General features: G+C 50.7%; 1 protein-coding gene across 6 annotated transcripts in view; it reads left to right on the plus strand.

Moving 5' to 3' along the window:
- The first annotated feature begins 547 nt into the window (after positions 1-547).
- Positions 548-19,449, plus strand: part of AUTS2 (activator of transcription and developmental regulator AUTS2) — a 1,064,120-nt gene continuing 1,045,218 nt past the window's right edge. For 5 of the 6 annotated variants that reach the window (XM_059154787.1, XM_059154790.1, XM_059154789.1 and 2 more), the window contains exon 1: positions 548-873. In XM_059154787.1, the coding sequence (XP_059010770.1) occupies positions 565-873 (309 nt within the window). In that variant the 5' untranslated portion in view covers positions 548-564. Of the gene's footprint in view, positions 874-1,624; positions 1,644-19,449 lie in introns of those variants that run through there. The other variant, XM_059154792.1, reaches the window with a different exon arrangement.

Here is a 19,449-nt window from a genome sequence, read left to right on the forward strand (position 1 = left end):
GCCCGGGACTGAGTTCGCGGCGCGGCGGCGGCGGGGGCGCTCCCGGCCGGGGGGGGGCGGGGAAGTTCGCGGCCCCCACTTTCCCGCGACCTTCGGGCCGCGCTGTCGGGGCGGGGGGCCGGCGTGCCCCGGGGGCGGGCGCGCGGCGGGGCATGGCCGCGGGCAGGGCCCCCGATCCGAGCGTCCCGCGACCCTGATTTATCGCCCGCCCGGGAGTTATTTTTCCGCCTCCGGAGCGGCCCCGCGCGTGCGGCCATTACTTCGCTCGGCGGCGGCCGGGCGTCTCCGACCCGCGCGGCCGCGGGGAGCCCCGCACGCGGGCTGCTCGCCGCTCGCCCTCGCCCGCCCGCCCCCTCCCTCTCCCCGCCCCTTCCCCCTTCCCTTTCTCCTCGCTCTCTTCCCCTCGCCGCCGTCTTTCGGCCGCCGTCGCCCCCGCGCCCGGCTCGGGGCGGAGGGACGCCGCGGCGGGCGAGGCAGGGCTCGGGGTCCGCTGTGCTGGGCGGCCGCGGCCGGAGCCCGTGGCGCGCGGGCGGCGAGCGCGGGGCTCCCCGGCGCGGCGGAGCCATGGAGGGCCCGGCGCGGGGCCATGGACTCCGCAAGAAGCGGCGGTCGCGGTCGCAGCGAGACCGGGAGAGGCGCTCCCGGGGCGGGCTGGGGGCCGGCGCGGCGGGCGGCGGCGGGGCGGGCCGGACCCGGGCGCCCTCGCTCGCCTCGTCGTCGGGCTCCGACAAGGAAGACAATGGGAAGCCCCCGTCCTCCGCCCCGTCCCGGCCGCGGCCGCCGCGGAGGAAGCGCCGCGAGTCCACGTCGGCCGAGGAGGACATCATCGATGGATTTGCCATGACCAGCTTTGTCACTTTTGAGGCGCTGGAGGTAAGGGGACCCCCGCCCCCGCGGGCCGCCTTTATGCGCGACCCCTCGGCGGCGCCCGGCCCGCCGCCCCGCGCCCCCGCCGCGCTCCGCTCCGTCCGTCTGTCTGTCCGTCCGTCTGTCCGTCCGTCTGTCTGTCTGTCTGGGCCGAGGGCTCAGGGTGGGGGGCGGGGGCGCGGGAGGGGAGCGCGAGCCGAGCCGGGGCGCCCGGTCGCCGGTCCTTGCTCGCCTTCCGCCCGCACCCCCTCCGCGGCGGCCCGGGGTCCCGGCGGCCCAACAATGCGCCCCCTCGGCGGAGGGCTCGGCCCCGGCGCCGGCCTCCTCGCGCTCCCCAGGCACGGCTGCTCGGCCGGGGCCGTGTGCGGCCGCCTTCGGGGCGCCGGTGCCCGGTTCGGGGTGGGCTCTCCGCCCAGCCCGTCGTCCGAGCGCGCGCGGCCGCCCGCTCGCCCCTTCCCCGCTCCGGCGGCCCCGGGGCTGGGTTCGGATGGGCTTGGGGGCTCCTTGGCCGCCCCCCTCCCCTGCTCCTGGTTTTTTTTTTTTTTTTTTTTCTCCTTTTCGGTGAAGCTGGGCAAGGGGGCGTTTTCTCTGGGCCGGGCGACAGGAGGGGGAGGGGCGAGGAGAGGCCGGGACGTCCCTGCGCCGTGGGGCTCGGCGCCGAACGGGTTAACGGCCGTGTCCGCGAGACACGGGCCCGCGCGCGTGTGTGTGTGTGCGCGTGTGTGCGCGTGTGTGCGCGTGTGTACACGAGCAGTTCGGGGAAAGGACAGAAAAAGGTACGGCGGGGCGGGCGGGGGGGAAGGAAGCCGGGCCGCCGTCGAGGGCTCGTCGCCGTCGCCGAGCGGTCCCTGCCCTCTCCTTTTTCTGTGTTTCCCTTTCTTTTCCTGATTGGCTTTGTGTGTGTGCGCGTGTGTGTGTGTGCGCGTGTGTGCGCGTGTGTCTTTCTTCCTCGGGCACCTGCCCGTGCATTTCCGAATCACATTGTCCTGTCGGCCCCGCGCCCCGCCGTCCGGGGGCCCGGGCCGACCCCACTTACCTGGCGGGGCCGCGGCTGGCCCCCGCCCCCGGCCCCCGCAGACGCAGCCCCCGCCCCCCGTCCCCGCCCCCACCGCACCGGGCACACCGGAGGCGGGAGATGCGGCGCGCTCGGTCCCCTCTCTGGGCACCGAACCCAGAGCGGAGTCGGTTCCAGCCGTCGGGGCACCTGACGTGCTGCTCGGCGGTTCCGGAAGGAAACTTTTCCCTCTCCCCGGGGTTTTCGGGCCGGCGCGACGGCGTCGTGGGAGCCGTGGCCCGCGAGCTTTGTCACTGACAGGTCGCATGTCACAGGCTGGAAGCGCCCGGGGAGCCCGCGGGGTCGGCCTGCCCTGTGCGGTCGGGTGGAAGTGTTGTTTACAACGGAAGCCTTGGTGTCAGGGCTGGCCTCCTCTGCTGGAACTGCTTCCCGGTGGGGCTGCGGGTGGGGATGGCCGGGGCGGGGGCGGGGGCCGGGGGCGGGGGCCGGGGCCGGGGGCCCGCGGCTGGGGAGGAAAGGAGGCGCTGGTGGCACTGCGGGCCGTGGGTTCTCATGTCAGCGATGGGATCCGTCACCCTTGGGTTCTGCAACCCGTGGTTTACTGGCTAAAATGGATCTTACGCGAATATTTTCAATGTTGAGGCTCACCACTTATCAGGGTGAATCTGACTGTGGCTTTAACTTGGCCAGGGTGCAGGGTGCCGTATGGTGGGACCTCTCTCTCTCTCTCTCTGTCTCTCTGTTTCTCTCTCTGTCTCTGTCACTCTGTCTCTCTCTTTGTCTCTCCCTCTTTGTCACTCTGTCTCTCTCTCTCTCTCTGTCTCTCTGTCTCTCTCTCTGTCTCTCTCTCTCTCTGTCTCTCTGTCTCTCTCTCTGACTCTCTCTCTGTTTCTCCCTTTGAAGCAGGACTGGAAATGGCAGCATGTGTCCTGATAGGACATGCTGCCTAGTCTGTGGTTGGTTTAGGGCATTCTGTTGCCGAGCTGCTTACAAGTGGTTCTGCTTTCTGCCTGGTGCTTCTGGGCGGCCGTGTGGCCCCTCGCGGTCAGTAAGTAAGAGGAGCCCGCAGTTCCCCGTGAACACTTGGAAGGCCAAGTAGAGGTGGATGATGACTTACGCAGTTGGCTTTTTATTGTTTCTACTTTTGATAAGTAGATATTTGACTGGGGCTGAGAGGGACACATCTGTCCATTTAGCTTTTGAGACAAAATGTGCCCCATTCTGGCTTTTGGGGGGTTTTAAAAAAAAACATTCAATTTTTAGAAAAGAACACGTTCAGAGTGTAGCGTTAATAACATTCCTTTCCCTGCTGTGGTTATTTTGTCTGCTACTATTTCCAGATTCAAAACCCAGGTTACTTTGGTTAGCGGAATGCTGTGCTACCTTCATATCTAAATATCACCTGCGTATCTGTAGGTAGGCCTAAAAGGTCTAACTTTTTTTTAAAGTTTCCTTAAAACTTCACAGAAAATTTTAAACACACACAAAAGTAGACACAGCGGTTTAATAAACTCTGAAATTCCCAACACGCAGGGTCAGCAGCTGCCAGCTCCCGGCTCGTCTTGTTTCATCCGTATCCCACCGCCCCCCCCCCCCCAGGCGGATATGAGAAATAAGTGCATATTTCTATATGTATCTCAAAATGGTAATGGCTCACAAAGCAAACCCACCAGAAACTCAACAGTACCGTGATCACACCTAAATAAATTAACAGCAACCCCTCGATAATCTCAGCCGTCCTGTCAGTGTTCACATTGAAGAGGCCTGGCTTTTTAGGAACAATATAAGTAAGCTTTTCAGATTAAAAAACACACTGTGGGGAATAAAAAATCATCCTATATGTCTGGTTTGCTGGGAAAAGTTGGGTCTGTGTACTGCTAATGACCTCTGCGCCCCTGTTGGATGGGAGACGTGTGTGTAGTGATCATGAGAACCTCTGGTGTCTCGCTGTTGTCAGTTGTCCAGATTTGCCAAACTATCACCATGAACGTGGACAGAAATCTATGTTAATGGAGTGCTTATAAATGTTAGGAATTATGATAGATGCCAAGAGTTACCCTAAGTACCTAATGTGTTCTTGTGCCTTGTGTTGAGAAAGGAAGTCAGTCGTCACCAAGCATCCTCAAGGCTGCTGCTAGTGTGGTGTGATAAGAAACCAGAAATCTTGGCTTGCACAGCTGGGCTCGTGGCCTCTGCTGGTTCGGAGCAGTAGCTGGCAGACTCTGGAGGTGTGCACTTAGAGTGTTAATGGACTCATTGTTTGACCCCATGATTTCGTCCCAAGTCGCTGCTTTTGACTCCCCTTTTCAAGAAAGGGCTCCTAGGTCGTGGTGACGTGGGCTGATAAAAACTGTGGTTCCACTAATACTGCGGTAAAAGCAAGAACCTTGCCCAGCGAGAACCTGCCTTTTTAAGTTGATTATTTTCAGTATCGTTTGGTTTTTATTTAAGATGATCAAAGCTGGAGGAGTGGTTGGAGAAGTCCCACGCTTTAGAGGCAGGGAAACTGGCTGAGGTAGTTTCATATTCTGCAGGGACACTTGTCTCAAGTAATTGTGCCCTGAAGTTCAAGTAGATGATTGTGAAGAGTCTCAGGAGAGGGGATGAGAGGGTAGGTGAGGAGGCTAAAGTTGAACGTGGTGTTCTTTTCATTACGCGTTTGAGAAGCACATTTACCGTTTGGCTAAGATACTGTTTGTTTGAATATGCTTTGAAAGGTAGGACGAGAGCGAGTGTCCCCAGAGACCGTGGGCCTCGTTTTTTTTTTTTTTTTTTTAATGCCTTCCAGCCAGTGAAGTATAAATGGGAATCTTAGGGTTCTAGTACTGTTTGTACCCTGATGTGCCAGATAATACTGCCTTTCTGTTCTCGTTTGGGTGCCTTTCTGCGTAGTCTTGATGAGGAAGACACAGGAACACCATGGCTGAAAATTTCACTTTGCGAATCCATCATTTCCCCTTCCTGCTCCGCGCTGGGTTTTAAGGGTAGCCTCCTCTGTTAGAGGGCCCGAGGGAGGCAGAGATCGAGTTGGTGGGAGTAGTAGACAGGAAGCCAGTTGGGAGCTTTGCAGGCTTGTGGAAATGAAGGAAGACTTCTTTCTGGTGGTTGGAGGATCGGACCGAGACTTCCGTGTGGGCTTTATTTCCCAGTTGTTCCAGGGCTTACCTGCACGTCGGGCAGCATGGATAAGCTGGGCAGGATTTGGTGTCCTTACGGCGTACCGTAATTTACTGGAGTCGAATCTCACTTTCGCTTGTTTAAAAAACACTGGTCACCTTCTTTGTATCAGCACATGTTTGTGGAGTGCCTAGACAGAGTGGAAAGAAACCTAAAATTATGTGGCATCTTGAAGGCATGTGTAGTTGGTAAAGTAAGTCCAGCGCCTGCCTATTAAATGATTTTGGAGCGGGAGCTCCAATGTCTAGTAAGTGCAGGGAGCCTTCAGAGAAGGAGTAGTGAGATCCGTGGAGCACTTGGGAGGGCTTCTGAGTGAAGGGGGGGCCTCGGACGTTGAAGAGGTTTGGATAGACGGGGCGCGGGGGGATCCTGAGGAAGCACAGAACCGTGAGGGTTGAGAAGGTGCTAACCAACTGATCAGGGCTTGGGGGCAAGGGAGGGCTGGTAGAAATGAGTTAACAGAATTGTGTAAGCGGACACCTGTGCAGACCCATGTTCCAGGCTTGGCCCTCCGAGCGAGTTGACAACTTGAGGAGATGACTTTCCAAAAGTGCAATTTTCTTCATCCCTTTGTTGAGAGGTTTAGACTAATTTTAGAACAAAGGTGCTCAAGATGGAAGGGAAGCTAGCTAGCTCTGCTGGATGTTCCTAAGTTGTGTTCCAGATCAAAAAAATGTGATCTGTCCTCAAGTAGTTTTGGAACTTGACGGGGAAGACAAAATTAAATGGGTGTCTTGTTCTGCCAGAATTAAAAGTCTTTTTATTATGCAGACGTGAATTTTGAATATCAGAGAAGGCAGTGCTATGTGCCTTATTCCTAAACTTATTGGACCACAGGGCACTCCTGTTCTTGGCGTGGTAATCCGTAATCCAGTCTGGGGAATGCCGGGAAAGGTCTCCAGGGACCCTTCCAGATCTTGGAACTTGGTGTCTAGGGTGAGTGGGCTGGTGCTGGGCGGTCGGGCACAGAAGTTTGGGGTTGGAGTGGAGGATGCTGCGTAAGTGGGCGCTAAGGGGAGGGGGGTGTAAGTAGTGACGACTAGTCCGGCACGTCTCCTGCTCCCCTGTCCTGCCTGGTGCCCGTTCTTTCATTGATTGTTAGCAGCCCCACTGTGAGCTGAGTGTCGCTGAGTGACTCTCATTAATAGCAGACCCGACGCAGTAGCTCTGATGCCACCAAGCTGCCCTCCGGCCAGTGTGTTTTATTTTCTCTTGGTCCCTTCTGGCTTCCTGTACGGCTGCTTTTAGCAAGCTGGCAAAGACGGTTGGATGACAAAGGAGGTTGACAGTGACGTTAAAATAAAGGTTTCAAATTATTTGCCTTTTGCTCACTTGTGAATGAGGTGGTCAGAGCCCTTCTGCTGTTGCGCGGCCAGGGACAGCTGTAGAGCTCTGTTTTTGGTGCGTTTTTCCACTTTCTATCTTAGGAAGTTTGGGATGGCACTGCGGAGTCCATGGGTCACTTCCAGCGTTTCACTTCTGAAAGTACGCGTAGCCCTAGGATCTGAGGGTTTCTGAGTGGCGAGGAAGTGTTCGTAAAAGGAAGAGTGGGAATCGCTCTTGGCTATGCATCGAGGCCTTTTGCTGCAGGTGGTGAAACTGAGTCTTTGGACGAGGCAGAACCTCAGTTCAGGTGTGTTTATGAGAGATGAGGTTGCAGATGGTGACAGGATGGCTCCGTGTGATCTGTGTTACTCGTTGAGACTGACTCCTTCGCTGCTTTTTTGGAAGTGGGGTGGGTTATAAATGGACCCATGAATTTAAAGAAATGAATCACAAAGTTAGTGATTAGCCTTTGATCCTCCGATGGTGTTCTCTTGAAAAGGGGTTAAAGAAACCCTGAGCATTCACCAGGGCCACTGAGGGGGATAAAGTTCCTGTACTTCCATACGGCAGTGCCATGTATTGTGAGAAATAAATGGCGATTATTTAGTTTGAGAGAACGTTAGGATTAGATACGTCCCCAAACAGAAAATAATACTTGAGGCCAGCTGTTAAGGAATAATTTAGGTCCCAGAGGCTACAGGCTTTGGAAGCTGTAGTGTTTCTTGATGGGAGGGTGTGTGTGTGTGTGTGTGTGTGTGTGTCCCCGTGTCCCCACATGCAGAGGGTGGCGGAGGGTTGGTGGTTTTACATTTTATTTTACCCCCATGGTATGATTAGTCAAATACACTAAATGTAGCCTAATTATGTGACCGTGCCTCATGCTAGTTTTTTTTTTTCTCCTCAAGAAATAACTTTTTTTTTTTCAGGGTTAGGATTGAACCTAATAGCCTATAAATATAGGAAAAAGAACTTGGTAATGGGATAGCAGCTGTTCATTTGAGGAAGTTCTGGAAAACAATGAGGTAGATTTTGACATGGAGATTTGAAGACTGTCAGGTAATTGAAGTTTGGAAGAGCGAGATGGAGATAATGTGGTGAAGCCCAAGACGGGAGAGGGTCAGGAACAATTTAGGGACACTGTTAGCTGGGTCAGAACTGCTGTTCTTTTATAATCTGTACCTGTTCCCTGACTCGATGCTTGCACATCTCTAGGCCCCCTTGGAAGAGGGGCGTAGAATTTTAACCCACTGAGCCACCCAGGCTCCCCGAGGGGCGTAGAATTTTAAGGCTGGTGAGAACCTGAGTTTGTCTTTGTTCTTCCCGGTCTGAGCTGTGTTCTTCCTTCATTTTTTTTTCTAACAAGCCTGCAGGGTAGGGGGATGCGGTCCGCAAGTTATCACTGTAAGGTCATGGAGAATAGGGCCCCTTTATGCTCTTAGTAACGAGGAGCGGGGAGAGTGGGTTTCATATAGGCTGAGAGTCTTTGCTTGCTTAGGAAGAGACTAGACAAGTGTGGGCTTCTGGGGCTCAGTCATCTTTAGGTCTTTGGTTCGATCCTTTGGAAGGTGACCCGGACCCTGAAAGCATGTGTCTTGCTGCTTTTCTTGGCAGGTGTTCACAGGTTTGCGTCAGTAGCGTTCTCACCGTGGGATCTGTTAGATGCTGTACCTGCCCGCTGCTTGCCTCCCTCCTGCCTCGCCTCTCTCTCCACCCTCGCTCCCAGCTTCCCAGCTTCCCTTCCTTCTCTCTTTCCCTGTCCTGAGGGAGAGCTGTCGATTGTAAATGCAGTTGCTAAAAGCTAATGGTTTTAGGAAGTTGTAGATGAAACGTGGAAACTTCAAATCCTCCACACTTTGATCATTTGAGATTCCCCCGTCTGAAGCCACCGTTTTCTGGGCCGTTACAGCTCATCGTTCTGATCTCTCATCCATACTGAACTCCGGTTCGCGTTTGCCTGCGCAAGCACAGATTACCGACTTGTACCTACCAATGTATTTTTCAAGACCTGACTGTCACTTTGGCTTGCCACGGTACCTCCTGGTGCCATCTCTCCTTGGTACCTTTATTAAGAGTCTTGGAAAGCTCAAGGGCAGTAAAATGGAGTCATGAGAAAAGAAGGGAAAAGCCCACAGTTTGTAAGTAATAAAAAATGACTAATGCAGGTTGGGATTCAGTTGTGGCAGAAAGCCTTAAAATCACAGATACTTTGTGATTGGTGTAACCGAGGCCTGTTGAGATGACCTGGGCTAGGTACGGAAGCACAGCCTGTGAAGACAGATTGTGACTCTTGGTTATATGGGCGAAATCTGATGCTTTTCCAGTGGCAGGGCTGTCTGAACCTGGGTGAGGGTTTAAGTCCATGCCGGGGTCACGTGGTGACGGCACCTGAGGGCCGGCATCATCTTTGTCCACCCCACACCCGCCTGCACCGCGGCGCGCCGACCTCCCCACCTCATCTTAGGCTTCTGCAAAGTTTCCGATGGCAGTGATATTTTAGAACTCGGAAAGAGAAACGAAGAGTCCAGTATTGCAGTTACCCCTTGATAGTTACACCAAAGTAGACGTTTTTGGGTTGTTTGCTAGGGTCCCTGCTCACTTATGCTTGATGGCTAAAGGTTGCTGGCTAAAGGTGGTTCAGTGAATATTTTTCTTTAGTTAAAAACGGAGTAAGAAAAGACATAAGGAAGAATGAAGATGTAAGTGAAGCCGTGGTCAGGGATCGGCTTCTCACTTGTTTTCCAGCCACGTGCGCGGTACGCCGACGTTCTGCCTGTAATCTCTGTATGTGTTCCATGGACGGGAATAACGAGGGGCCCAGATTGTGCCGTGCTAAGAAATGATTATTTATGATTTTGTATCGTACAAGTGAAATTAGACTTTCACTGGGGCAAAAGGGGAGACAGGTGTTTGGTATTGTGCAAAGTTGGCTCCTTGCTCAGTGCTCCTGGGGATTTGATTACTTGACAGAATTGCATTTTGAGATGAATAGGCAGACCTGCATCTTTAGGAGGTGTTATCCTAAAGTTAGGACCTCAGCGTCTTTCAGAGCAGCCTCTTAATCCATTTCACTCCGGCCTTGTTGGCTAATGTCCTTTCCAAGCCGGGAGTGGTATTAGAGGCACAGATGTTGTCTTTAGTGATGCAGTTCTACCTCTCATTTTGCAAATGAAAACACTGCCCAGAGGGTAATTGACCTGCTCTAGATCACCCTGGGAGTTGCGGCTCTCACCGTGACCCAGTGAGACTAGGGGACTGCTTCTGCTTTGTAGCTGGATTTCCAAGGACTGGGAACCTAAGAAGGAGGTTTCATAAAAGCAAATATAATCATGCAAGAGAGGAAGAATGCCCATGATTCTAAAGCTTCCTCTTTTTTTTCTGAGAAATTTTCTGATTATTACTCAGTATCAGGAACCTTCTAAAAGCATTCTGCTTCCCCCCCAGTGTATCACCTCGTAATTCGTTGGCCTTTGTCTGTGGGCACATTAGTCTTTTCTAAATACCCTCCCCCCCAATAATGTAGATGAAAAAGTAAATATTAGAATGGTGGTATGAGGGTTTCTCATTTTTGAATGTCCAGTGGAAAGATGCAGTAGTTATTTGGGTATAAGACGAACGTAATATGGGCCACTTAAAATGTTGATGTGCTGTTTTTGGATATAGGATTTTCCTTGGTAACGCAGAGAAACTCAGAGCCGCTAATGGCATTGCTAGCAGAATATTTGAAGTGAGTTTAGGAGTATAGTTGAATTAAAGTCCCAACCAAACTTTTCTTCTGAAGAAGAAAGACTCAAAATATTAAATCCATATGATGTGTTGGCTAAGGCATCTTGCCTGTTTATTGCTGAACCAGAAAATTTATAACAACTGTTTGTCATGTGTATATATTTATAGCCATTCATATAATGAAAAGAAGTTTTCATGAGATTGTAATAACCTATCAAGATGGATGTAATTAAAACAGAAGCAGATTGACACCCCGAATTAAATGCAAACCATAAACCAGGATACCTGAACATCGTGCCTCACATATTTGCTGAAGGGGGCAGTCAGCCAAATATGCAAATAAATAGACATTGATGAATTTCCCTGGGTGTGTGTGTGGTTGCAGAGAACCCAACTATTTTATTAATCTTTTATCAAGCATTGTTTAGGTTTGCAGCAGCAATGGAATGTATTAATTTGGCAGACCAAATAGCTTCGGCCCAGAAAGTAGGAAATAATAAGGAGACATGATTGATACACTGCTATAAATAACAGGCGACTGACAGAGGGGCTGTGTAATCTTTAGATCTGTGCTTGGTGTCGTTAATGGAGTTGTTAGACCAGGATGCTTGGGTTGAACTTCAATCAGGGAAGCTGCCTCCCATTTAAAATGCAGACCTACCTATCTCCAGCTACACTCTGAACTGGTATGTTAACAAAATTGGTGTGAATCGAATTTTTATAAATTGGATCAAATGTACCAAGGGAATCTTACTGTGAAAAAGATGAGTCTTTTTTTTTTTTTTTTTAAAGACATCAAGTAGGGTACCCCTCTCTGCAGGGAAGCTGGATGTTGGGAGGGGTCTCTGTAGAGGGGCATTGCGACACTTCTGCGTGTGTTCCCTCTGTTCCTGGAAGAACCTGACTGTGAGATTTGCATTTTCTGTTCAGGTTTCATACCTCACTTGGTCGGAGCTTCCAGGAATAATTGGTGGTGATTTGAATAAGCCCGCATCATTCCGATTTCAGAGGGCGGTTTTCAAGTGTGTGCTGAGGAGGGCTTGTGGCTATGAATATGGATATGATTTTCCTGTCTGTTCCTTGGGGAAGTCCAGGCATGTCATAACCACTTCAGAGTCATGATTGTATAGAAACACCGTACCTATAATTTTTCGATATGACAGTTCAGTTTTAAAATTGTAAAGATGCCAAGTGCAGGGCTGTATTGTTATTAGGGAAGTCGGTGACATCTGTTCTATCTTGTTAACCAGGGGAGGGAAAATGCTTTAATCAAAACATCTAATTATGCCCTCTCAACTGATGAAAGATCTTTTGCTAAATTTTTGAAATTGGCCTTAATGGAAGAAGCTGGCCTCTACAGAACTGGGAAGTAAATTTACTCTTTGTATTTTGAAAAACTCTTATCCTTCACCATGGTGACATAGGATGTTTTCATCTTGTCACTTTGCTCTTCTACTGTGGTTGAAAATAGATATTATCAGAAGTTGTCTAAGCCAGCATGAAGTTTTCGTGTGTGTCTTCTGTCTCACGCCCATAGCGTATGAGGCCCCAGAGGGAGTTCATAGGTGCAGACGCGAGCCGAGGAGGAGGTGTGGTGGCTGAGAGCCACCTGGGGTGGGGGGGTGTGAGCAAAAGCCGGTTACAGGTGAGAGGCAGGGAGGTAATTCAGCCTCTGTTCTGCGAGGTGCGATTTCACACCTGAATGTGGAAACCTGCTGTGTCAGACAGTTGTGTTTTAAAATTTGTTCTGCTAGTCTAATATAGAACTGGACCAGATTGTTCTGGGTCACTTTTCGTCGAAGGATCCTAACTGTTTTTAAATACTGATTCCAGAAGCATCTCCTGTGTTTAAGAGTAGTTTCATACAATATTTGAAAATACCAGTAAGTGTTTGACTCAGCCTGTCTACACCGCTCCTAGCTCCCTTGATCACTTCTTAGAAAATGACCGTGTGGCTGATTCCTTCAAATCGGTCATACTTCAGAACCCACCCAATAAAGCCATCCTCTTATCTGTATTTCAGTCCACAGTTGGTTTTATCTGCAGCTGTTTTGTTCCCAGAATCCCAGAGGATGATGATGATAACATTTATTGATAGTTTGTATGTGGGATATGGATTAGGTCAGAGAAATGCCTTATGTCTTAGCTTTGAGAGTATTTCATTATTTTGAAATGATTTTCCCATGGTTTGAGATCTCGGGGCCAGGCTGAAGAAGTTTCTGAAGCATTGACTATGACACCGTGTACTCTGTTCTATTTGGGATCTGTTGGGAAGCTCAGGGGCTTTTAATCTTCCCTGGCTCTGTTCTGTCCTCCATACGGGCTTCTTGCGTGTCACTTGCGATTGTGACTAGAACCTTGGAAACCAGAGCCAGGGTTTCCCCCTCGATTTCTAATCCATTGTTTTGTTTTCCTCTGTTCTCTACCTTCAGCCTCTGTACTTTGCCTGTTTGTGTCATTCTCGGGATATCTGAAGCTCTCAGGGTTGTTGCTGCGTCACTGGATTCCACGCGTAGTGCTGTTTACAGCTAACCTGTTCATACAAAAATTCCATGGAAAGACATTTTTGAAAAGGGAACCACTGTTTACTGAGCGTTTACCCTGGGCCAGGCCTTGTGCTCAGAATTTTGCATTCATTATCTCTTGGGAGCTACCTCCTGGGGAAGAAAGAAAGAAAGAAAGAGAGAGAGAGAGAAGGATGTCCCTACTTTACAGTGGAAGAAGCTGAAGCTTGGAGAGGTGGAGTCCGCGGCCCGGCGGCCGTCCGCGAGGGAGGGGGCCGCGCTGCTCGGGTGCCCACCTGAAGGCTTGCGCCCCTCGTCCCGTTCTCCCCGTCGTTTTACCACAGGTTCATTTTGAGAGCGAGAGTTCTAGATGCGTCGCTGGTAGACCACGTTTGTTCCTTGCTGCTGAAACTTGTCTTGGTTATGAAGGATTCTTCTAGATGCGCTTACAGGGTTTAGGGAGGGGAGAGTACCTCACCATTTGGGGGGAAATTATTTTCTTCCTAAGTGCGGCAGCTCACAGTAGGCGATGGCTTCTGCAAGTATATTTGCTGTGGGTTGTTTGTTTGCTTTTTTCTTTCCCTCTCTTTCTCTCTCCCTTTCACTGTTGATCCCGGTATTAAAATCCGAGCTTTTTCCCGGGTCACATTGCTCAGGTAGATTTTAAGCCTTTGTCCAGGGCCAGGGCTCGGGCTCACAGTGTCGAGGAGGACCGTGTGCTGGTCCTTCCACTGAGTCCTTCCGTGAACTCAGCTAATTTGGTACCACAGCGCCCTGAAGCAGGAGGGTAAAATTGGAGAAGACCCTGGCACCCTCTCAACAGGTTACTGTGGGCAGAGGCTTGTTTCCTGCTATAGATTCCTGAGTCTTCTGTCCGGTCTGGTTTTCTTTATTCTAGGGAGTCACTTCTGTTTATTCTAGGAAGTAACTTCTCTTGGCAGTAAAACAGACCTTACGGCTAGGTTTTTGTTTTTGTTTTTGTTTTTTTTTTTGGAACTAATAGGTGCTCTATTCTTCTTGATGGAAAACCATGCGAAATAGTTCTTCACATTTCTTGATACCTGTGTCTTGAAGATACCTGGTGACCAGTAGAGCATTATTTCCTGTCCTTACTCCGAGCACATTTGCAAATTGTTCTCCCCCATTCCCGTTCTGCCCTGTAGAGGTTTGTTTATGCTACAAAGAGTGTGCTAATGAACGGGACTGTTAGATTTGCTTCTTGTGGGAATCCCAGCTGTGATTAGAGTACTGTGCGTCCTGGTAAAGCCCCCTCCTCCCCCCCGGGCCAGGATGGGCCTCACAAGTTCATGCTCTAGGACTTCAGGATTTGGACCCGGCTGATGACCAGCCCTTGAGGATGAAAACACACACACACACACACACACACACACACACTCTAATTGGGCCTGAAATTTCACGAGATTTCTTGGTGAATATGAAGATCGGTCAAGTTAAACATTTCTCTAAACAGTCTCATTTTTTGAAGACAGGAGGCAGTTTTTTTTTCTTGGAACCGCCTCGCTCTGAGACATGCAGTATTGCTCTCTCCCAGCTGCTTGAGTGAGCACAAGTTATCCTTTTGCACATCCAAAATGGAAATACAGTAGATTTCAGTTTTTAGCCCAGTTTGTGATTGTAGGGGAGACCTAAGTCAAAGCATGTCTTTTAGAATTTAACTATAAAAACCTGGTGTAATGGGAACCTTACCTTCAAGTCCAGGTTTTAAAAGTGATCTCTTACACCTGAATTTTATATATTTGTAAAATATGAGTTCTGTATTACCTTTGGGGCCTGTCTCAAATTATGAACACTCATGTAGGAATTGTGTCTTTTTCCCCTTGTGTTGTTCCTTGTCCCTTTGGCGGTTTGTAATACACCCTTGTGATGTTTTCAATTAAGGGGCTGGTAGAGATGGGTGTGGGTTTTGCTGCAGGACCGTGGGTGCCCTCTGTTTACTGTTTACAGATGGATGTGACTTTAGCTTTTGCGTTAGAGGTTTCTGCATCTGCTCGCCACATTTCATCGGTACCCTTATTTCATTTAATATGGTGTACCTGGGATTAGGGACAGAGAAATATGTGTGCTCAGGCTGATTTGGAAATTACACTGTTGAAATACAGCCCATATGGCCACTGTAAAATGGTTAGTGCTGCATATAATTGCCTTCCCAATGATGTGCTTTGTCATTACTTCCCTCTTCCAAGAAGCGCTCCTGTAGTATGCGGACAGCAGTGGCGTCATTAGAAAACATATGGACAGGCAAAGGCATTAAATTGTCTTTAGTTTAAGGATTAGATTACAGTGTTAGAGGCTGGGTCACCACGTTTCCGGTTGGTAACTCTTGTTTAGTTCAGCTCGGCTAGTCTGGACGCTGTAGATTTGCAGAGGTCCTGCTGACTTTTTGGTTAGTGTTTTTTGTATGTTCGCTGCACTTCTGAGGAGGTCTTCTAGCTGTAAGACCTCCTCACAATATTGAAGCCAGTTGGCTTTTCTGGAGTGCTTTCTTCAAGTGTGCCTGCCTCCTGCAGAGTGCTTCCCTGGAACGCTCCCTCCGCCTGTGGTTCCCTGCCCGTAAGGTCACTGGATGGAAAGATGAGGCCGTGGAGTCCGGGAGCCACAGGCGCCCGCCATGTTTTCCAGATTGATCTCCTCCATTGTATGCCACCGGTCTCCACGTGGGTCCCGAGGCCACCATCCTTCTTCCTTACCCCCGACACCCCCTTAGAATCCGTGAGAGGCGGGTCCCAGAGGCCCAGGGACCATGTGACGGCGCGGAAAGAGACCCTCCAACCAACCCCTGGCCCGTGGAGTTGGGATTTTTTCCCACTGGCCATTCTCACACGCCTGCTGTTTGGTTGTAGATGTTTTAGGGGCACAGCAGTCCTGGGGCATGATATGCTTTGAGTTTTCAGGGTACTTGCTGCAGCTGTCAGTGACTAGTAAGTCAATCACAGAATGGAAAGTCACTCATCAAATTTAATGTTTCGCTCTGGAGTCTAACAGGAGTAAGGTGGACAGGGCGAGTTTCGGAGCAGTAAACGACTGTAATGCGGACGGGGCGAGTTTCGGAGCAGTAAACGACTTTGGAAACCATTTGTCCAGGGTTCTGGCTCCTCCAGGGGTCGCTGAATCAGCTGGGGGGGGGGGGTGTCTTGATCTCATTTAACCAGAGCTCTGCCTTGACCTGTTTTACATATTAGGATAAGGTTCTCTTTGGGAAGTAAGGGGTATCTGGGGTCTTTGGTTTATTTTCTTATTCAAGAAATGCTTATCAGTCACTTCTGGTGCTAGGCAGGCACTGTTGTAGGCACAGGGAATGACGGGGTGACTAAGAGAAACCGCTCTCTGCAGTAATAGAGGTTGTATTTGTAAACACAGAAATCTGGTGGGTGGTGACGGGCTTTTTAACAGCCGGATAAGGATGTGGTAGTGAGCCCTAGGTGCGTGCAGAGGTGAATTTTACCGAAGGTAGTTGAGGTGGGTCCTCTCGGAGGTGGTGGTATTTGAACGGAAACCTGAAGGAGCTGAAGGAGCAAGAAATGTGGATTCTCAGGGGCAGGGGGTTTGAGGAGAGGGACGCCCTGCAGGCGGAGTGGCCTGGGGTGTGGGGAGCCGTGGGAGGCCACCGTGGCAAGCGTGCGGCAAGAGGGCCGGAGCGGGGCCCATAGAAACGTTTTAAACCGGTGCTATGGAAGAAGGTTAGAAACAGCTGAAAACGATTGTCCAAAGCCTGCATTTCCCAACTGAAGAAAACAAGTCTTTGAACTTCCCCACGATCACCCAGCTGGTGTTAAAACCAGCCCAGGTCTGGAACTCAACGAGCTGTATGCCCTCATGGGAGCTTCACGATGTACCTTTGGTGGCAGGACGTAGGAGCCGTGGGACATCTGTTTCAGGGGCCAGAAGATGCGTGTCTCCTCTCCTGTTTACCGGTGGGTGTCTTCTGAAGGACGCGCTTCACGAACATGCAGAAGGCCAGGGCCCAGGCCTTACCGACTGGGAAATAGCTTTGTTCTTCGGTGCCAGAATCCTCCATCCTGTGGGTCATTGTTTTGATAACGACAGCACTGATAATGACAATATTTGTCACAGGCTCAGTGCGTGGGATGTTCACTGTAGCTGGAACATTATCCCATTTAACCCTCACAGCAACCCTGTAGGTAACCTGGCCCTCCCTTTAGAGATGAGGGAGCTGTGAGCTTTCAGTGGCCCTAAGTAACTTCCCGTGGTCTTGTGGCTCGACGCTCTGACCCAGGGTGTCTGCCGCCTCCCTCTGTTAATCGTTCCCTGGAGCATGCGTCTCCACCCCATCTGAAGATGGTTCTAGAGCTGAGCCCCGCGAACATTAAGGTCTTGTCACAACCCACTTGCACGTCTGCAAATGCTTGATGATGCGGAGGCTTGCGCAGCCATTCTGGCTCAGTCCTGGCGGCTCGGCTTCTCGTGGGTGCGTTACTGGTCAAGCAAATGCCTTCCGTCTTTCGGAACTGAAGCTCACTAGAGTGTTTTCCAAGACCTGTACTGTGAAGAGTGTTAACAGAGTTTAGGCCAGTGTTTTCAAGTCAGCAGACCCAGCTGAATTGGTCTTGATTTTGTTCTCTTCCAGTGAGGTGGAAGCCCCGGACCCCGCTAGTGACTATACGCCTCTGGAATGTAAAAATATCGGTTTTTTTTTTTTTTTCCCCCCCGGGCTTCTTTATTTATTTACTTGACAGATAGAGAGCACAGGTGGGCAGAGTGGCAGGCAGAGGGAGGGGGAGAAGCAGGCTTCCTGCAGGGCAGGGAGCTCCACCTGGGTCTCGATCTCAGGACCCTGAGATCATGACCTGCGCCAGAGGCAGCCACTTAACCGACCGAGCCCCCCAGGCATCCTGTAAAAATCATCTTTTAGTTCTTGTGCTTTTGAGGACCAATATATGGTAGGTAAGCTTACTTTAAAATATAGTTGTGTAAAACATAACTTAACCAACAGCCATGGACCCACCACTAGCTTTTACCAAACCTATGGTAAAAACGTATTTACCATACTTTTTAAAATTGCAGGTTATTTTTAGTGTGTACGGTCTGAAGGGGAAGCGAGTCAACTGTACGGTTTAGAGTAGAGGATTCTTAAACTTAGCTGCATGTTAGAGTCCCCTGGGGAGCTTTGAAAAAAAAGTCCCCATGCCCACGGGAGGGTGGAGGGAGCCCCTGTCCCATCATCAGAACCTTACAGCGGTCCCCAGGAGATTGCGTTGTGCAGTCAGGGGAGAGATCCTCTGTCGGGAGGAAGGTGGCCGTTTTCTTCACTGGTTTTCTCAGATGCCCAGTACCAAGCCATGTGACTAGCGAGCGGTACTCCCCATCGTCTTCATTTGCTCCGGTGAGCCCGTTCACGCGGTCTGCTCTCCGGGCTCTGAGCACCGATGTCCTGGGGTCCTGCTTTCCTGACGCCGCGCCCCACTGTGCGCCCCCCTGCCCTGACAGACGTGAACTGGGGATACATTTACATCTTTGTTTGAAAACATTTAGTGACGAGGAATGCGGCATCAGAGAGGGACTGAGACATTCAGGAGTGTTGGGAGCCATGGTTAAGTGGGATGGGCTGGAAGTTACCGTCAAACTGCCTTAGAAGTCAGTGGGGGGACCCAGGGCTTCATTGAGAAAACTCGGAGTGACGTGTCTATTTAGAGGAGGCTCTGAGCCGTCGATGGCAGATGAGAGCTTTGGGGCCCGAGTCACAGTGTTACCAGTCACATGGGGGTTAGAAAGTACAGTAAGGTGTCTTCTGCCAGCAGAGTGGCCAGCTGTCTGTGGACACATCTGAGGCTGTGACATTTTTCAGAAGTATTGCCAACTCTCTATGGTTTCGGGCCTGATTATCTCCTGTGGCCTTAGTGTTCTGGGGCCCAAAGCCCCAGCCGGCGTGCTCAGCCCTTCTGCGCACTCAGTCAGTAAATGGTTATGGAATTCGGCTTCGTGCCGGGCACTGTTTTGGCCACTGGGGTTTGTAAACAGAGCCCTGGTGTCAAGGAATGACGTTCTCTGGGGAGAGGGCTGCTGTCACACACACAAGAATGTTGTGGCGGAGCTGTGATCCTCCTTTAGAAGAGCTCTGGGCAGCCATTTGGCAGGTAGGAAGCGTTTTTGCCTAATTTGGCTTAAGTTTTTTGGTTCTTAAAATCATTTTGGTTCTTAAAATCACTTGCTTTCACAAATGTATTTCTTCAAGAGAGGCTAAATGCTGGGACATTAGAGTTTGGAGGGACTTCTGCACTCAGTTGAATTTTACCCATTACCAGCTTAAAATGAGAATGAAAAAGATGTACCGGGTAGGGTTCAAGCTTAGAGAGGGGACTGAGGGAACCACGGTGCTCCGCTCTCTTTCTGCTTCAGGTGGAACCCCTCACCCACCTGGATGCTCGTAAATTTGAAGGAAAGGAAGCCGGCAGAAAGGGAAAGCTGAGTCAGGCCTTTTCAGGTTCCTTTCCCTGGGAACACTTAGCGGTGAAGCTTAGCTCTGTCTCCCTCGTCCACAGCGGTCGAGGGGGTTGGGCACTGACGGACACCACTGGGTCTCTGGTAGAGGGGATGATTAGACATGATTTTTGGAGTCAGTCAGTAAAATGGATCTTGAGAAGAACATGTACATAGGGTTTGAGGGAGAAAATACTGAAAAAAATCGTACAGCTTTTGGGGTAAGTGGAGGAAAAAAACCAAACCAATGGCAGATAGGATTTCCTTGCCGCACCGTTGTCTCCAGCACAGAAGGAGCTCCTTCTGCCTGTAAGCTCTTTGAAAAGAATCATCTGCAATAATAAGAAAGCAAATATAAACTTTTGGACCGCTAAAGTCGAC

The sequence above is a fragment of the Mustela lutreola genome, chromosome 17 (genome assembly GCF_030435805.1).
Source record: "Mustela lutreola isolate mMusLut2 chromosome 17, mMusLut2.pri, whole genome shotgun sequence".
Classification (NCBI taxonomy): domain Eukaryota; kingdom Metazoa; phylum Chordata; class Mammalia; order Carnivora; family Mustelidae; genus Mustela; species Mustela lutreola.